Consider the following 20,363-nt stretch of genomic DNA (forward strand, 5'->3'; position numbering starts at 1 on the left):
ATTTGGCAAGTGCAGGTGCAATATCGCTGGACATGTGTGTCAAGCCTCCCACATTGAGGGAAACCTGGCAGTGCCAAGCTGTCTATGCCTCTCCCATTGGCAGTATTCACAGCTTGGAAACTACCATATAAAATTGTGTGATTGTGTTCGAATACACAGATTTCATGCAAACGGCGACCTTGTGGCAAGCCACATGCAAGTCAGTCTGTGATGGACAATATGGGCTGCTAGAAGCACTAAGGATTATACTACTGGCTGGCATGCAATGGGGAAGTCAGTATATACACTGAGTGTACAAAACATTAAGAACATCTGTTCTTTCCATGACACCTACTCTTTCCAGGTGAATCCAGGTGAAAGCTATGATCCCTTATTGATGTCACTTGTTAAATCCACTTCAGTCAGTGTAGATGAAGGGGAGGAGACAGATTAAAGAAGGATTTTTAAGCCTTGAGACAATCGAGACATGGATTGTGTATGTGTGCCATTCAGAGGGTGAATGGGCAAGACAAAACATTTAAGTGACTTTGAACAGGGTATGGTAGTAGGTGCCAGGCACACCGGTTTGAGTGTGACAAGAACTGCAACACTGCTGGGTTTTTCACGCTCAACAATTTCTCGTGTGAACCAAGAAAAGTCCACCACGCAAAGGACATCCAGCCAACTTGACACAACTATGGGAAGCATTGGAGTCAACATGGGCCAGCATCCCTGTGGAAAGCTTTCGGCACCTTATAGTCCATGTCCCAACGAATTGAGGCTGTTCTGAGGGCCAAAGGGGGGTTGCAACTCAATATTAGGAAGGTGTTCTTAATGTTTTCTATACTCAGTGTACATGACATGATCTAGAGAGGGCTACATTATTTAAAAGTAACTGGGGAGCATGCCTTCAAATGAACATGCTTTTTTTTCTAGACTATAAAGACGAAGTTATGGATTTTAATAAATGTATTCTTTGATTTACATCTTGGTCTACGATTTACTACACTCTGCCATTTTTGAAAACAACACGTTTCAGAGGGAAATAAGTGAACACTATTATCTGTGAACATAGTACCTCCTGCTCTTACCAGAGTGGTGAAGTCATTCCATTTGACATGATGCAGACATGGAAAAGACACATTTCTATAAGTACAGTTAACATCACCAGGGGAAACGCCGGTTTACATACAGTATCCATGGCTTTCATTCTAGAGTTTAGAATCCTAATCAAGATCATAATAATGTCATATAACCATGTCGCTAAGGGAACACACTAGGCTTTATGTTAATGGTAAGAACCGTCTTGGAGACAAAGTTGTTTAAGGTCAGAAAAAAACATTGAACAGCTTCACAGAGAAGCTAAGTACTGTAGGAGAAACACAGCAACGCAGTAACATAACCGCGTCGTCAAACTGTGAGGCTGAACGTTAAAAACCTGTTGAAGGACAACAGCAATCTGAATCATCAATCTGAGACTTAACCATTATGCATACCCTTATCCCACCATAAGAATAACGCTATGTCCCAATATAAGCATTTTCTTTTGTTAAAGTCTCACTTGGAAGACTTATTAGCCCCAAACACACACACACACTCACAGACACAAACGCGCACACTCGCAGCTTCCCAACCAATTACACCCACCCACACCCTCCTACCCACACAACCCCCACACACTCCCCCTATTCGCACCATATTCATGTCGATGCCGTTGGTGTAGTTCCAGGCGTGTTGGAAGTACTCCTCCAGGCGTTGCCTCAGTGGGTTGGGGATCTGGTGGAAGCGGATGAATTCTTTGACCCGGAGCATCTGCAGGTGGTACCGCGCCGTACCGGAGTACAACCGTTGGATGATGGCCGACACATTACCAAAGATACTGGCGTACATCAGGGCTGCGAGAGGGAGAATCACACCAGACAGGAGATCATCATGTCGTCATCACTGTTAGCAATATTCTAATTTCCCTTAATGAATCAGTAGCTAGGAATATAGTAGTACAATAACTTATAGAGTAGTACTACTTGGCTTTACAGTAATAGTGATTCATTGTAGAAATATGTATAATGTATTCATTTGTTTGTTCGTTCATTCATTCCATCTGTTTTCAGTCCTAGTACAGTCTACACACTCACAGCCAATCAGCATGACACAGATGGAGAAGATCTTCTCGGAGTTGGTGTTGGGGGAGACGTTGCCAAAGCCCACGCTGGTCAGACTACTGAAGGTAAAGTAGAGGGCCGTGACGTATTTGTCCTTGATGGACGGGCCAGAGCTGGGGTCACTGTAGTTGTACCTAGGTGGTGAGATGGTACACTCAGTTCATGGTTCGATACATTTCATGGTATTTTTCCTACAGTATTATCCCAACATAATTTTGGGGAAAGTATTATTTTTTCATTGATCCTTTATTTAACTAGGCGAGTCAGATTAAGAACAAATTCTTATTTACAAGGATGGCCTACAACGGCCAAACCCAGACGACACTGGGCCAATTGTGCGCCGCCCTATGTGACTCCCTATCATGGCCGGTTGTGATACAGCCTGGAATTGAACCAAGGTGTCTGTAGTGACGCCTCAAGCACTGAGATGCAGTGCCTTAGACTGCTGCGCCACTTGGTTTTACCAATATTTCTTAGTTGAATTAACAAATGATGACGTTCTTTCCTATCATTCAACTGCATCGTTATTAAAGAGTCATGTGATACAGTAAATAGTATTGGGGTACATTGAGGCACAAGTCCATGGTACATATTGTTACGATATTCAGTAATTCAGTATATTTTATCTTGCCTAGTACCTCTTTCCAATGGACACGCCCAGGTTATCCAGCCAGCCAATCTTGTGCTCCAGATAGGGCTTCTCCACATTGCCGATGGCGTACCAGATGCAGGCCAGCCAATGGGCAATGAGGGCGAAGATGCACATGAGGAGCATAAGGACGGCGGCGCCGTACTCTGAATATCGGTCCAGCTTACGGGCCACGCGAACTAGTCGGAGCAACCGGGCGGTCTTCAGCAGGCCAATCAGAGTGGTGGTCTGAGGGGACATAGAAGTAAACAGAGCTGTGATTGTCTGGGGGTTTGAGTGTTGCAGTATAGTGCAGACACGTTATTTGTTAATTGGATGCACCACAACAGGAAGCAATTTGTTGTTATTAGGGGTACCAGATCAAAAGGTTAGGAGTTAGGGTTAAGATAGTACTGTTACAATCAAGCTTGGCTGAATGACCACAATCCAGTTTCTTATTCCAGTTTCTAAATCACTGAACATGACAGTGTCAATGGAAGTGACCTCTGCAAAAAATAGACTGCTGTCTACACCAGCAGAGAGCAGTGGCAATAATATAAATGATAATATAACATATTTCCGTCATTCTAAAATGTTGTTATAAGGAGTGAGGAGGATTTATCAAGGCTACATACTGATACTAAGATGACTGCAGAAAAAAACTTTTTTTTTAAAAGAAAAATAAAGAAAATGACAGAGAACGTCCAAGTCTTCCAGCCAGGCAGCATGAAGCAAACACCACACCCATCTTGCCCTCCTGTTCAGTTTCATTTAAACAGACTTAATCCTGGCATCTCTCCATCTCTGTTCCTGCCCAGCTAAATTAACACGGTGACCCCCAAAAAATAACCGACCACAGCCCGCCATGAGATAAGAGCTGATTTATTAGCGTCGCACAGTCTGCAAACAGCATAAGTGAGTCTTAGGGAAACGCTAATAGTTTGTTCCCCGTCTCATCAGGACCGACGATTATAGTAATATCCTGAGGGAAGTCATTACTACTACTGTTTCTCGTCCTCCACAGTCACCCAGCTCTCTGCGCCTGTACACATTTATTTACAGGGGGCTTCTCCTGTTTACACACGAGACTCAATTTGACAGTGACTATGGTTCCTTGTCTCATAGAAGGGGGTCTGATTTATGGCGCAACACTGACTTGACTCTGTCACAGGTGAAGGTCCTCTGCTGAGGGACACAGATGCTGCTGCTGAGGCTCTGAAAGCTCCATTACAAACTGCCCGGTCCATCCACCCAAATCTTCCCCCTAAATCACTGCAATAATTTACAGCAGCTTTTGTCTCCTATACTCTTAGAAAAAAGGTGTTATCTAGAACATAAAAGGGTTCTTTGGTTGTCCCCTAAGGAGAACTCTTTGAAGAACCCTTTTGGTTCCAGGCAGAACATTTTTGGGTTCCATGTAGAACCCTTGAACCAAAAAGGTTTCTCTTATGGGGACAGCCAAAGAACCCTTTTTTAACCCTTTTTTTCTAAGAGTGTACTTCTCAACCGGGAAGAGAAATCAGTCTCAGACGGACAGGGCATATACTAAATCAATCAAAAATGCTTTCTATGTTTTTAGAATTGATCGTAACTGTTGATCTTGACTGGAATGTCGGATGTGCAGAGTGACTGAGGGGTTTGTGTGCAAAAAGGGATGCTTTAGTAGGGTATATCAGTTGATGGTTGATTAAACTACTTGCTCAAGTCTGCAGTGCTTGTGAGTTGAAGAGTGGAGAGCTAAAGCTTCTCCCTAACAACCCTGGTGGTAAATGAAATGTGTCCGGGATGGGGTTGGCTAGTCATCTGTGTTGGCCTGTCCACTCTACACAACCCTTGATAGGCAGACAGCACATGATGGTTTATGTTCAACCACTGTCTGAAATAGAAGACATAGTCCTATAGGCTACTGGCTACAACAGGGTTTTCTAACTACGCTCATGGTCCCCGATCCCGATTTAGGAATTAATGCCTTTCCTACGCACGCCTTTCCTATGCACACATCAGTATTTGGTATACAGACTTAACTTATTTAGTTGCGTAACACACCCTGCAGGTGTGGCTGCCTTGCACACTCCTTATAAATGTAATTCAACCGCTGAAAACCCTCCCACTTGCTGGCAAACAGATTTTCTCATGAAGGTTTCATTCTATGGGGTTTTCAGTACATATATCCCTTTACATAAGTTTTTAATTACAATTTTGTCGACAGACTCAACAGAAAACATTAAGAGAATGGGTTCAGAATATGGGGATCAATGAAAGAAAGCCATCTATGCATATGGTTCTCCGTTTCAGTACCAACTAGATTTAAAAATACTATTGTAGATTATTTAGGCAAATTTTAGGGTTAGGAAAGTATGTATGAATCATAAAAAAAATGTTTGGAGAGTCTTCACGCTCTAAATACGGTATATTGATGAATGGAAATACAGTGGTTTGATTCATCCTGAAAGCTGTCATACTCAAGTTCAATCCATGAGATATTGGAAGAAATATCACCTAGAAGTATAACCTGTATAAATAGAACCTAATTCTCACTAATCATGGAAGTGTATGACAACGGTCCAGTCGCCGTGAACCGTGCGCCAGGCTCCAGGTTTAACCTGCTACGTGTGTTCTGAGTTACATAATGATTCAAATAGGTAACATGTCCCAAATTATTACACAACGTTAGCCAGATATGATCCACTAATGCTAGCAACCCTCAAGATAAATGCATGTGGGTATTACTGATTGTGGCTCCTGATAGTGGCTAATATTTAACATGATACAAATTGTAAAATAAATCAGAGAAAAACCTGGGCATATAATCAAAACATTATAAAGCGCATGCATCAACTCGGCAGGTCCAGCCCTACAGAAGCCTATGGCTTGGGTCTCCACACTTCATCCATGCAAATTATGAAGGCACACAATAAAAAAATCTGAATAACGCCACAGCTATTTATATCCTATTTCACTGTGAACAATAAAATACATTCCATGTTGATATGATTCAGTTTGCTTCCATATGGCTGGTTTCACATTCGTCTCCAGGGACCATAAGGAAAAATCATCTAAAACAATTGCTGTGTATTTACAATCTCCTTCTCCAAATGGATTACTCATTTACCTACCTAGCTCTTATCGATAGATCCTATGAAGTTGTAAATTACAGTGCACGGAAAATTGCATTATTTCTAACAGAAAAAACAAAGTAGATGTCACAAGGTGGGTGTAGCTGGTGCATGAAGTCAGGCGCAGGAGAACAGAATGCTTGAGCAACGTACTTTACTCAAAATAACGGCACAAGGTAAACATACACTTGACCAACAATAAACGGTAATCAATTATGCACGGGTGAAAACAGCACCCGTCGAAAACCAGCCATAACGTACCGAATGAACATAGAAACAATCATGCACAAAAACATCAGGTAAACAGAGGGTTAAATACATTAACATGTAATTGGGGGATGAAACCAGGTGTGTAGAAAACAAAGACAAAACAAATGGAAAATGAAAGGTGGATCGGCGGTGGCTAGAAGACCGGTGACGTCGACTGCCGAATGCCGCCCGAACAAGGAGAGGGACCGACTTCGGCGGAAGTCGTGACAGTACCCCCCCCTTGACGCGCGGCTCCAGCAGCACGCCGACACCGGCCTCGGGTACGACCCGGAGGGCGAGGCGCAGGGTGATCCGGATGGAGACGGTGGAACTCCCGCAGCATCGACGGGTCTAACACGTCCTCCACCGGCACCCAGCATCTCTCCTCCGGACAGTACCCCTCCCACTCCACGAGGTACTGAAGGCCCCTCGCCCGACGCCTCGAATCCAGTATGGATCGAACTGCATATGCCGGGCCCCATCGATGTCCAGAGGGGGCGGAGGAACCTCCCGCACCTCAGACTCCTGGAGTGGACCAGCCACCACCGGCCTGAGGAGAGACACATGGAACGAGGGGTTAATATGGTAATCGGGGGGAAGCTGTAACCTGTAACAAACCTTGTTCAGTCTCCTCAGGACTTTGAATGGCCCCACAAACTGCGGACCCAGCTTCCGGCAGGGCAGGCGGAGGGGCAGGTTTCACTGCGGTGGCAATCTGCGCTGGTTTTCTGGCGCCTCACGGCCCGCTGAAAGTGCACGAGTGGCGTCCCATGTCTCCTCAGCGCGCCTAAACCAGTCCTCCACCGCAGGAGCCTCGATCTGGCTCTGATGCCAAGGCGCCAGAACCGGCTGGTACCCCAGTACGCACTGGAAGGGGGAGAGGTTAGTGGAGGAGTGGCGGAGTGAGTTCTGGGCCATCTCTGCCCAGGGCACGAACGCCGCCCACTACCCCGGCCGGTCCTGGCAATAAGACCGCAGAAACCTACCCACATCCTGGTTCACTCTCTCCACCTGCCCGTTAGTCTCGGGGTGAAAACTCGAGGTAAGGCTGACCGAGACCCCCAGACGTTCCATGAACGCCCTCCAGACCCTTGACGTGAACTGGGGACCTCGATCAGATACTATGTCCTCACGCACCCCGTAGTGTCGGAAGACGTGTGTAAACAGGGCCTCCGCAGTCTGTAGGGCCGTAGTGAGACCGGGCAAAGGGAGGAGACGGCAAGACTTAGAAAACCAATCCACAACGACCAGGATCGTGGTGTTACCCTGTGAGGGAGGAAGATCCATTAGGATATCCACGACAGGTGCGACCACGGCCATTGTGGAACAGGTAAGGGTTGTAACTTCCCTCTGGGCAAGTGCCTAGGGGCCTTGCACTGTGCGCACACTGAGCAGGAGGAAACATAAACCCTCACGTCCTTAGCCAAAGTAGACCACCAGTACTTCCCACTAAGACAATGCACGGTCCGACCAATGACCAGAGGAGGGTGAGGTGTGGGCCCAATAGATCAAACGGTCACGGACAGCAGACAGAACGTACAGGGCTCTGTACGTAACGCCCGCTCGATGTCCGTGTCCAGCTCCCACACTACCGGTGCTCCCAAGCAATAGGCCGGGAGTATGGGGGTGTTATCCATGGGCCGCTCCTCTGTGTCATACATCCGGGACAGTGCGTCTGCCTTCGCGCTCTGGGAACCTGGTCTGTAGGATAGGGTGAAAACAAAACGGGTAACAAACATGGCCCACCTTGCCTGGCGAGGGTTCAGTCTCCTCGCCACCCGGATGTACTCCAGATTGCTGTGGTCAGTCCAGATGAGAAAAGGGTGTTTAGCCCTCTCAAGCCAATGTCTCCACACCTTCAAGGCCTTGACGATAGCCAACAGCTCTCGGTCCCCCACGTCATAGTTTCGCTCCGCCGGACTGAGCTTCTTCGAAAAGAAGGCACAGGGGCGGAGCTTTGGTGGCATACCCGAGCGCTGAGAGAGCACAGCTCCTATCCCAGCCTCGGACACGTCCACCTCCACTATGAACTCCAAAGAGGGATCCAGATGGGCCAGCACGGGAGCCGAGGTAAACAGAGCCCTCAGCTGACCAAAAGCCCTGTCCGCCTCAGCCGACCACTGCAAACGCACCGGTCCCCCCTTCAGCAGTGAGGTAATGGGAGCCGCTACCTGACCAAAGCCCCGGATAAACCTCCGGTAGAAGTTGGCAAACCCTAGAAACCGCTGCACTTCCTTTACCGTGGTGGGAGTCGGCCAATTACGCACGGCTGAAATGCGGTCACTCTCCATCTCCACCCCTGAAGTGGAAATGCGGTACCCTAGGAAGGAGACGGACTGTTGGAAGAACAGACATTTCTCAGCCTTGACGTACAGGTCATGCTCCAACAGTCGACCAAGCACCCTGCGCACCAGGGACACATGCTCGGCGCCTGCAGCGGAGTATATCAGGATGTCATCAATATACATCACTACACCCTGCCCGTGCAGGTCCCTGAAAATCTCATCTACAAAGGCCTGGAAGACTGATGGAGCATTCATCAACCCGTACAGCATGATGAGGTACTCATAGTGCCCTGAGGTGGTACTGAAAGCCGTCTTCCACTCGTCTCCCTCCCGGATACGCACCAGGATGTAAGCGCTCCTGAGATACAATTTGGTGAAGAAGCGCGCCCCGTGCATTGTCTCAATCGCACTGGCTATGAGAGGTAACAGGTAACTGTACCTAACAGTGATCTGGTTGATACCTCGATAGTCAATACACGGGCGCAGACTTCCATCCTTCTTCTTCACAAAAAATAAACTTGAGGAGGCAGGTGAAGTGGTGGGCCGAATGTACCCCTGCCCAGGGATTCGGAGACGTATGTTTCCATAGCCGCCGTCTCCTCCTGTGACAGGGGATAAACGTGACTCCTGGGAAGTGCTGCGTCTACCAGGAGATTTATCGCACAATCCCCCCGTCGATGGGGTGGTAATTGAGTCGTCCTCTTCTTACAGAAGGCGAGAGCCAAATCGGCATATTCAGAGGGGATGCGCACGGTGGAGACCTGGTCTGGACTTTCCACCGTAGTCGCACCAACGGAAACCCCTAAACACCTCCTTGAGCACTTTCGTGACCACCCAGTGAGAGCCCTCTGTTGCCACGAAATAGTGGGGTCATGAAAGGCCAACCAGGGTAGGCCCAGCACCACAGGAAATGCAGGAGAATCAATAAGGAAGAGACTGATTCTCTCCTTGTGACCCTCCTGCGTCACCATGCCCAATGGAGTGGTGGCCTCCCTAATTAGCCCTGACCCTAATGGTCGACTATCTAGGGCGTGAACGGGGAAGGGCATATTCACTGGAACAATAGGGATCCCTAAACTATGGGCAAATGATCTGTCAATAAAGTTCTCAACTGCGCCTGAATCTACGAGCGCCTTATGCTGGGAATGAGGGGAAAACTCAGGAAAATTAATATACAAAAACATGTGTGCAACAGAGGGCTCTGGGTGAGCCTGGTGCCGACTCACCTGGGGTGACACGAGAGTGCCTTGCCTGCTGCCTCGACTCCCAGAGGAACCTCCCCAGCACCGACCGGCAGTGTGCCCTCTTCGGCCACAGATGGTGCATGGACCGGCCCCTCCTCCGGTCGCCCTAAGTGCAGCACCTCCCAGCTCCATGGACATAGGAGCGGTGGTGCTGGGGGATGGAATCGACAGACCCCGATCTGGATGTTCGCGGGTAGCCAGCAGGTTATCCAACCGGATGGACAGGTCCACCAGCTGGTCAAAGGTGAGAGTGGTGTCCCTGCAGGCCAACTCCCAAACTACAACGATAGTGATCGATCAGGGCCCTGTCGTTCCATCCCGCGCCGGCGGCCAGGGTCCGAAAGTCCAAAGTGAACTCCTGTGCACTCCTTGTCCCCTGCCTAAGGTGGACGAGACGTTCACCTGCCACTCTACCCTCAGGCGGGTGGTCGAAAATTGCCCGGAAGCGGCGGGTGAAATCCTCGAATTGGTCCAACACCGCTTCTCCTTCCCTCCATACGGCATTGGCCCACTCCAGGGCTTTCCCTGAGAGACAGGAGACGAGGGCGGACATGCTCTCCCGGCCCAAAGGAGCCGGGTGGACGGTTGCCAGGTAGAGCTCCAGCTGGAGTAGGAACCCCTGACATCCCGCAGCCGTCCCATCATACTCCCTCGGAAGAGCGAGCCGAATCCCACTGGGACCAGGTGAAGGAGGGGTGAATAGTGGTGCCCTAGGTGGTGCTGGTGGAGGCGCTGGAGGAACTCCTCTTCTCTCCCAGCGATCCATAGTCTGCAGGACGCGATCCATGGCGGTGCCGAGATGTTGTAGCATGGCCGCATGCTGCTGTACGCGCTCCTCGACCCCTAATACGGGGGTGTCTGCTCCTGCTGACTCCATATGGTTGGGGTGCGTGATTCTGTCACAAGTTGGGTGTAGCTGGTGCAATGAAGTCAGGCGCAGGAGAGCAGAATGAGTGAGCAACGTACTTTACTCAAAATAATGGCACAAGGTAAACATACACTTGACCAACAATAAACGGTAATCAATTACGCACGGGTGAAAACAGCACCCGACGAAAACCAGCCATAACGTACCGAATTTACATAGAAACAATCACGCACAAAAACATCAGGGAAACAGAGGGTTAAATACATGAACATGTAATTGGGGAATGAAACCAGGTGTGTAGAAAACATAGACAAAACAAGTGGAAAATGAAAGGTGGATCGGCGATGGCTAGAAGACCGGTGACGTCGACCGCCGAACGCCGACCGAACAAGGAGAGGGACCGACTTCGGCGGAAGTCGTGACAGTAGATGCTTTTCCCACTTGGAACCAGTAAATTCGCTAGACATTATTCATGGTTTCATCGCGGTAAAGGTGGTGGAATTATGAGGGAATTAGGTAAAGGTCAGAATACGGCGTATCTGTAGACACATCTCCTCCACACCTTCATTTATTCTTGCTCCACCTCAAACAAATACTGGTTGAATAACATACTATTCTCATGTTTAAATTTACGGTAAGACTACGCATAGACAGAAAAGCCCATAAAAAGGGAATTACGTTGCATTTACGCGAATCTGTGTCCTGGAGAACTACTGTCTGGGTATGCAGGCTTTTCTCTCAGCCCAGCACTGAGACACTTGGTTCAAATGATCAACAAATTCAATTCAACCCTCAATTGGCTTAATTGGTTGTTGCTGCAGGACTTTCACAAAAATCTGTACATGTTATCATAAAATGTAGCCTCTGCTGCTTATTTCCTGAAAAGTGAGAGACGCTATATTACATGGACACACGCTGTGGCATGGCACCACTCATCTGTCTGTTCCGCTTCCTCTTCCTGCCATTCACTGACAACCCCAGACTGAGGGCAACTCTCCAGTACAAGACACCTGATGGTAAATAATGACTCGACAAATCACTGCTCTGACACACCACTGCTCCCTACACATGCTCACTTGTCATTATTTTGCAGGAGACATCTTTTTTTTCTGGAACATCATGTACCCTGTCCTGTCCCACTCTGTGATGTGCCAGCAAGGGACACACTTAGCAGTCGCTGCTCGGCTGATATATTGACATCCTGTGGGTGTAATCAGAGTAGATAAATCTTCCCTCTCTCTTCCTCTGTCCCTCTCATACGCAGGAACACATCTCTCCCTCTCACTGCAATCCAACAATCGTTTTTTTTTACCTGCATCTTTCTTGCTCTGTCTTTCCCTCCCTCCTTTTCTAGAGTTGAGAACATGGAAAGCTACTGTTCCACCTGATGGGCCAACACAGCACAGTACAGCTCGGTTTGACTCAGATTCAGCTCGGCTTAGCAGTGTAAAAAGGGTCTAAGCCTTTTCCCTTACTTCATCCGATCCTGAGCCGAAGATGAGCAGATCAAAGGGGATGGCAGCCACCATGTCAATGAGGAACCAGCCCTTGAAATAGTGGATGGCTATCTTCGCCGGGTGGCTGACCACCTCCTCGTTGAGATTCACATAGGTTGTCCTGAAGTTGATCAATATGTCCACGATGAACATGATGTCCACCATGAGGTCGACCACGTTGAGCGGCGAGCACGAGTAGCCGCACTCCCTCCTCTTCTGCTCCTCTAGGTCGTTGAGGAGGAAGGCGGCGGAGTAGGGCGTGAAGATGGCCGTGTAGATGACCAGCAGCAGGATGAGCCAGTCCCACACCGCTTTGAAGGGGCTGTAGTGGAGGATGGTTAACTTGTCCATGCGCGGCACCTGGAGCTTGTACTCGGGAAGCACATCTGCGCCCAGGGATAGCACCTGAGGAGGAAGGAGGGAGGAGTTAAGAGGAAGTAAAGTGAAGACATGAAGAAAATGGTGGCTTGGATCAATGTATTAGAAGAACGAATGAATCCTATAGAATCCTAAGGAAATACTTTGAAATTCAAGCTGAAGTCAGTGGGATGTAAATATTGTATAGGGGCCTACTGCAAAAGCCACGATGCTAATGTTGCATTCAAATATTATATAACACTATTTAAAACTAACGTATATAACAGCCTATATGTAGGCTATTATGGATGCATACTGTACATGTATATGGTCCATACTGTATACTGTATATAACATTAAGTCAATTCTATGGAGGAAAATACACAAAGGTTAACATCATCAGCTTGCCCCTTGTGCTTGGCTGTAGGGAGGATAAATATACATTTATACATTCATATACAGGTCGCTTAACCTAAGCAGGCATACTATACATTCTTTATGAGTTGATCACTGGACACTAAACACAGCTGAACTCCAAGAGGAAATCAGTCACGTGGAAATATTGATGGAAGAACAGTGTCTTAACCATCCTTCCAGAACTACAATACCCATTAGCCACATATGCATACTTAAAGAAGTACATGTTAGTTTAGTATCTTACTGTATTAGCCAGCAAATTGCAAACAAGTCATATGACGGGAATGTACTTGTAGGGGCTTCTACATAGGAAAACCCCTATTTAAGGAATGTTTAATTGTACCAATATCCCAACTATTCCTGTTAGATTATGGCCTGTCCCTGGATAACTTTTAAAATCAATATCACAGAGCAGATAATAGTCTCAATGACACTAAGGTGATTATCGAGGTAGGAGGTGGTGGGATATAGTCATTCATTCTGCAGCTTGACACTTCAATGCCAGGGAAGACATTTCTGCTCTGTTTCTCATGGCTGATTATCACTGTGGCGAGAGGGAGGGAGAGGAGGAGAGAGAAAGGTAAAGTGCTTCACCCAAGGGCAGAGAAGTAATTATTGTAGATGGAGAGAAGAGCAAGCTGAAATAGAGCCTTGGAAATGGAATTAGGGCTCCATTTCGGTCGCCTTCGCCATAGAAATAGAATTACTAGAATGGCGATCCCCATTCGAGTCAATGTTCCATGATGGTCCATTCAAGTCATTATTTCCACTATTTCCAATTATTTCCTCCACCATCTAGGCCTACTCCTAGTCGCATCCTGGCAGGGATCGCCTCGGCGACCCTGTGATTGAGTGGGATGAAGGGCGGCGGGCTTAAGTGATTATAATGAAATTGGTTATTAGACGTCTTCTGTCCCCTCCCCTGTGTGATTACAGGTCAATAGAACAACCCTCCACTATATCACACCCTTTAAAGCAAATCACCAAATAAAGGGCAGAGAGAGAAAAAGCTTTTTCATTATTCATGTCCAGCTACAGTAGTTATCTTCATTGAATGTTTTGGTAATTAGGCTACAGGCAGTTTTATTTCTTTCATCAAACTGCCCTTTGCTCAAAGTGGAAAAGAAGCACAAGGCAGTGATTGTCGTGAGAAACCTCTTTTTGAATGAACGTGTTGTTTTGTCTCTTGATGACATACCACCTAAATCAGGCAGAATCACATACCATGTGGATAGATTAGTCGATGTGGCCTACTGGGCTGCTGCACTTGTAAGGAGTTGGTAAAAGGAGTACCTAATCTCTGATCTAGGGTCAGATGTTTCTAGGCTTATATGATCCGGTTAATCAATTTTGGGTCGGTAAATCTGACCCTATATCTGTGGTTAGTGGCAACATCTAATTTGAGCCATATGGTTACATTGGTAAACTGTCTCTGAACCTGCTGGCAAGCCCAGGGAGGAGTCAATTTGCAGAATGAGAGCTCAGTTGAGCACGTTGCTCCCCCTGATCTGTTACTAAATAAATTATTCAGACATAATAATTTAATGCACCTAGTGTGGATTCATTTGCTATTGTGCCAATTAACTCTCTCATCTGGAATAACTGTATGCAAATGAGTGGACTGTTAATTTCACCCTCTCACGTTATTTGTTTGTATTGTTGGAGGATTTAGAATACCAGAGTGTCATTTTTTCCTGTCTTGGCCAGTGCTGCTTTGTCACGTGACTCACAACATGTATTGTTGACAATAAAGAAAAAAATTGGCAAAACTGAAGCAAAGCCATGACATAACGACTGGTAAAACTGAAGCAAACCCATCCAAAGCTGGAAAAATAATACCTCATGGATCGAACATTAAGCATCAAACAAGTTGTTTTATATGGAGCATCAACATGCACTGACGCCGCTTATCAATCTACGGCACAGACTCAGATCTCCTGTCAATCATCCATCTGTTTAGTGTGGTTGAGTTCTGTGTCGAACCAGCAGACTACAGAACGTGTTTATTCTGCAGCCTAGAGCACGTCTCTCTAAACAAACTCTGGAGAGACCTGGTCTCCAGACATCGGCTGGAACAGTGTGAGCCTCACAGCCAGATAACAAGGGAGGAACAGGGAACAGGAGCTCAGGGCGTCACATTCAGACAACAGGGGACGAACAGGGAGCAGGAGCTCAGGGCGTCACATTCAGACAACAGGGGACGAACAGGGAGCAGGAGCTCAGGGCGCCACATTCAGACAACAGGGGACGAACAGGGAGCAGGAGCTCAGGGCGTCACATTCAGACAACAGGGGACGAACAGGGAGCAGGAGCTCAGGGCGTCACATTCAGACAACAGGGGACGAACAGGGAGCAGGAGCTCAGGGCGCCACATTCAGACAACAGGGGACGAACAGGGAGCAGGAGCTCAGGGCGTCACATTCAGACAACAGGGGACGAACAGGGAGCAGGAGCTCAGGGCGTCACATTCAGACAACAGGGGACGAACAGGGAACAGGAGCTCAGGGCGTCACATTCAGACAACAGGGGACGAACAGGGAGCAGGAGCTCAGGGCGTCACATTCAGACAACAGGGGACGAACAGGGAGCAGGAGCTCAGGGCGTCACATTCAGACAACAGGGGACGAACAGGGAGCAGGAGCTCAGGGCGTCACATTCAGACAACAGGGGACGAACAGGGAGCAGGAGCTCAGGGCGTCACATTCAGACAACAGGGGACGAACAGGGAACAGGAGCTCAGGGCGTCACATTCAGACAACAGGGGACGAACAGGGAACAGGAGCTCAGGGCGTCACATTCAGACAACAGGGGACGAACAGGGAGCAGGAGCTCAGGGCGTCACATTCAGACAACAGGGGACGAACAGGGAGCAGGAGCTCAGGGCGTCACATTCAGACAACAGGGGACGAACAGGGAACAGGAGCTCAGGGCGTCACATTCAGACAACAGGGGACGAACAGGGAGCAGGAGCTCAGGGCGTCACAGTCAGAGAAATATATTAAATACCAAAGAAACAAGCAAATACAATCCAACTGTCTAGTTTGATCAAACGACTGAGAATGAGCTGGTGAAAGGAAAAATCATGTTCAATGTAATCTGTTCAGTAGTAAGCAGCAGATGGTTGCTAACCAAACGTACAACCAGGAAAGAAAAACAAGAGGCTGTTATGAGTCTAGATAATCAACTATAACTCTATCTGACATAGGCCTGCTGTATAACAACAATGTTCCACTGCAGTAGGTATATCCAATATGAACTATATCAGGGATGGGCAACTCCATTCCTTGGGGGCCTAATTGGTGTAACACTTTTGCCCCAGCTAACACACCTGACTCCAATAATCAACGAATCATGATCTTCAGTTTAGAACGCAATTAGTTTAATCAGCTGTGTTTGCTAGGGATGGGGAAAAAGTGTGACACCACTCGAGGACTGGAGTTGCCCACCCCTAAACTACATAAATAATCACAACAAATACTAAGATCAGGTTGGAAAATACAAGCTGCAACCCACTATTGAGATGTATGACTCACACACACACCAGCATATGTCCTCTAAACTAGAAGATGCCCTTATTGCCAATGACAAACTAAGATCTGCTTTTAAGGAAAACCCAGTCCCAGATACTGTATTGTATATACTGTATACCATCCTCCTCAGTGAATTTCATAAAAATCTATATAGCGAAACATTTAAAAAGTTATCCTTTTTAGATATAACTATACTAAATATATTCACGTCACCAAATAATTAATTAAAACACACTGTTTTGTAATGAAGGTCTACAGTAGCCTCAGCAGCATTCTGTAGGGTAGCACCATGGTGTAGCCAGAGGACAGCTAGCTTCTGTCCTCATCTGGGTACACTGACTTCAATACAAAACCTAGGAGGCTCTTGGTTCTCACCCCCTTCCATACACTTGCACAGTAATTATGACAACTTCCGGAGGATATCCTCCAACCTATCAGAGCTCTTGCAGCATGAACTGACATGCTGTCCACCCAATCAAAGGATCAGAGAATAAATCTATTACTGAAAGTATAAGTTACAGCTAGCTAGCAGTGCAATGTATAAAATGTGGCGAGTAGTTGTCTTAAAAAGAAAGACAATAGTTGAACAGTTTTGAACAAATTTATTACAAAATTAAGGAGAAGCAAGAGAGAGGAGCGAGAGAGATAGCTATATTTGGTTGCATTTTTTTAAAACGTTCACTTTCACGTAGCTAGCAAATGCAGCTAGCTAGTTTAGCCTACTCAAACACCCGGCTCAAACAGAGAGGGATGCTATGTTAGCTAGCTGGCTATAGCTATCCAACACTGGAACTCTTCCAAGTCAAGGTAAGCTTTGGTTTTATTAATGTATTGCCACCGGGGCCCGCCAGTGTAACTGCTAAACTGCTTTCTGACTGTACATTGCACTGCATGATTGTAGCGAGTTTACTAACTCGTTCGTTCAAGTTGACTATGATGTGACAACAATGTAGGCTGTGTGTAGATGTAAGCGGTCATCATATGAAGGTTTGGCTTGGAAAGGTTTTTGCCTGGTCACAGACAGCTGATGTGTTGTGCACTAAAGTCCACAAGTGACGGGAAAAGGTAAGAGAGGGAGAGAGCGTAGATTGTTGCGAGAAGGAATTATAAACTCAGCAAGAACAGAAACATCCTTTTTTCAGGACCCTATCTTTAAAAGAGAATTCGTAAAAATCCAAATAACTTCACAGATCTTCATTTTAAAGGATTGAAACACTGTTTCCCATGCTTGTTCAATGAACCATCAACAACTAATGAACATGCACCTGTGGAACGGTCGTTAAGACACTAACAGCTTACAGACGGTAGGCAATTAAGGTCACAGTTATGAAAACTTAGGACACTAAAGAGGCCTTTCTACTGACTCTGAAAAACACCAAAAGAAAGATGACCAGGGTCCCTGCTCATCTGCGTGAATGTGCCTTAGACATGCTGCAAGGAGGCATGAGGACTGCAGATGTGGCCAGGGCAATAAATTGCAATGTCCGTACTGTGAGATGCCTAAGACAGCACTACAGGGAGACAGGACGGACAGCGGATTGTCCTCGCAGTGGCAGACCACGTGTAACAACACCTGCACAGGATCGGTACATCTGAACATCACACCTGCGGGACAGGTACAGGATGGCAACAACAACTGCCCGAGTTACACCAGGAATGCACAATCCCTCCATCAGTGCTCAGACTGTGCGCAATAGGCTGAGAGAGCCTGGACTGAGGGCTTGTAGGCCTGTTGTAAGGCAGGTCCTCACCAGACATCACCGGCAACAACGTCGCCTATGGGCACAAACCCACCGTCGCTGGATCAGACAGGACTGGCAAAAACTGCTCTTCACTGACGAGTCGCAATTTTGTCTCACCAGGGCTGAAGGTTGGATTTGCGTTTATTGTCGAAGGAATGAGCGTTACACCGAGGCCTGTACTCTGGAGCGGGATCAATTTGGAGGTGGAGGGTCCGTCATGGTCTGGGGCGGTGTGTCACAGCATCATCAGACTGAGCTTGTTGTCATTGCAGGCAATCTCAACGCTGTGTGTCACAGGGAAGACATCCTCCTCCCTCATGTGGTACCCTTCCTGCAGGCTCATCCTGACATGACCCTCCAGCATGACAATGCCACCAGCCATACTACTCGTTCGGTGTGTGATTTCCTGCAAGACAGGAATGTCAGTGTTCTGCCATGGCCAGTGAAGAGCCCGGATCTCAATCCCATTGAGCACGTCTGGGACCTGTTGGATCAGAGGGTGAGGGCTAGGGCCATTCCCCCCAGAAATGTCTGCGAACTTGCAGGAGCCTTGGTGGAAGAGTGGGGTAACATCTCACAGCAAGAACTGGCAAATCTGGTGCAGTCCATGAGGAGGAGATGCACTGCAGTACTTAATGCTGCTGGGGGCCACACCAGATACTGACTGTTACTTTTGATTTTGACCCCCCTTTGTTCAGGGACACATTATTCCATTTCTGTTAGTCACATGTCTGTGGAACTTGTTCAGTTTACATCTAAGTTGTTGAATCTTGTTATTTTCATACAAATATTTACACATGTTAAGTTGTCTGAAAATAAACGCAGTTGACAGTGAGAGGACATTTCTTTTTTTGCTGAGTTTATATACAACAAGCAAAGTGATCATGATGTTTTTATGTGGCTGCTACGAAAGTGAACTATTTGCGTGTGATCAGGTGTGTATTCATTCCACCGATTCTGTTAAAAAACGTCTCATGAACGGAACAAAATGGGGATAAACATACCTGAATTTGTCCAACAGAAACTCTCATTTTCATTTGCTGGACTAATGATTAGCTAGCTGTAGGCAAGAGTGTACAAGGCGGTATTGAATGTGTCACTGTCTGTCACCTTGATTACTCAAAATTCTCTCGGCCTATGCACCTACGTTGTGAACTTGAATTCATCGTCTAGGTTGTAGCAACCTCATGATGGGTACAGTATCATGTAGTAGCCTAAACTTATCGATGTTACATTGAACTGGGTGAATGGACTATGAATGACAGTCATCCAATATGCTGTTATAGAAATAAGGCCATGCTCATTAAAAAAAATAATCATCCTGCCCCATCTTAAACGGTACCAACCGCCACTGGTATACACATTATCAGTAGAACAGCAACATCCTCGTCTGTTCTGGACAAAGTGGCCCTGACAGATCTTAAAGGTCAATCAGCTCTGCCATAGCAACACAGACGCATGCGCACACAGACAGGCAAGCACGCAGGCAGGAGTACACACAGGCATCCTGGTTTCCCTCCTCCCCCATAGGGACCGACCCAAGGAGGCGTTGCTGTACTGCGCACACACACTCTCCACGGGGAGGACAGACAGACAGGCAGACAGGATGGTGAGGATGACCTCTAACCTGTGTGTAACTAGAGTGTATCCCTGAGCCCTGGTAAGAGAATCTGTCCTCATCCCCCCCTACAGGTGATATACACCTTCACTGGTTTACTTATTAAAACAAGCCCCTTGTGTTTCAGCCTAGTGGTGATATCGTTGGGCCAGCAACCGAAAGCTGACAAGGTAAACATCTGTAATTCTGCCCCTGTGCAAGGCAGTTACCCCACTGTTTCCCGGGCGCCGTGGATGTCGATTAAGGCAGGCCCCCGCAACTCTCTGATTCAGAGTGGTTGGGTTAAATGCGGAAGACACAATCCAATTGAAGGCAAGGAGTTGTACAACTGACTAGATATCCCCCTTTCCCTTTCAATGAATTAGGTAACATCAGACAGTAACAACAGAGCAGCGTGTACAGACACTGTGTTCTGACCTGGTGGTGTTCCGTGTGTGTTTTGTGTGTGTGTGTGTGTGTGTGTGTGTGTGTGTGTGTGTGTGTGTGTGGGGGGGGGGGGGGGGCAGGGGATAATTACCGCTCTCTACTGTATAACATTGGGGCAGATGACTATTCATGTGATTATTTAATGAGGTAATAGTACATCCAGCTACAGCACACTATACATCTGTATCTGTCTGTACAGAACAAACACACAGAAAAGACATGTCCTCTGTATGGAACAGATTCTAT

The 20,363-nt window shown here is 47.1% G+C and overlaps 1 protein-coding gene across 7 annotated transcripts in view; it reads right to left on the minus strand.

Annotated features, from left to right (window-relative positions):
• The window catches only part of kcnh7 (potassium channel, voltage gated eag related subfamily H, member 7), a 94,022-nt gene that overhangs the window by 26,114 nt on the left and 47,545 nt on the right, over positions 1 to 20,363 (minus strand). For 4 of the 7 annotated variants that reach the window (XM_029756657.1, XM_029756655.1, XM_029756658.1 and 1 more), the window contains 4 exons: positions 12,007 to 12,432; positions 2,780 to 3,018; positions 2,115 to 2,275; positions 1,674 to 1,874 (listed from right to left, as the gene is read on the minus strand). In XM_029756657.1, coding sequence (XP_029612517.1) covers positions 1,674 to 1,874; positions 2,115 to 2,275; positions 2,780 to 3,018; positions 12,007 to 12,432 — 1,027 coding nt within the window. The remainder of the gene's footprint in view (positions 1 to 1,673; positions 1,875 to 2,114; positions 2,276 to 2,779; positions 3,019 to 12,006; positions 12,433 to 20,363) is intronic. The other 3 variants (XM_029756656.1, XM_029756654.1, XM_029756652.1) reach the window with 1 other exon arrangement.

The sequence above is a fragment of the Salmo trutta genome, chromosome 6 (assembly GCF_901001165.1).
Source record: "Salmo trutta chromosome 6, fSalTru1.1, whole genome shotgun sequence".
Classification (NCBI taxonomy): domain Eukaryota; kingdom Metazoa; phylum Chordata; class Actinopteri; order Salmoniformes; family Salmonidae; genus Salmo; species Salmo trutta.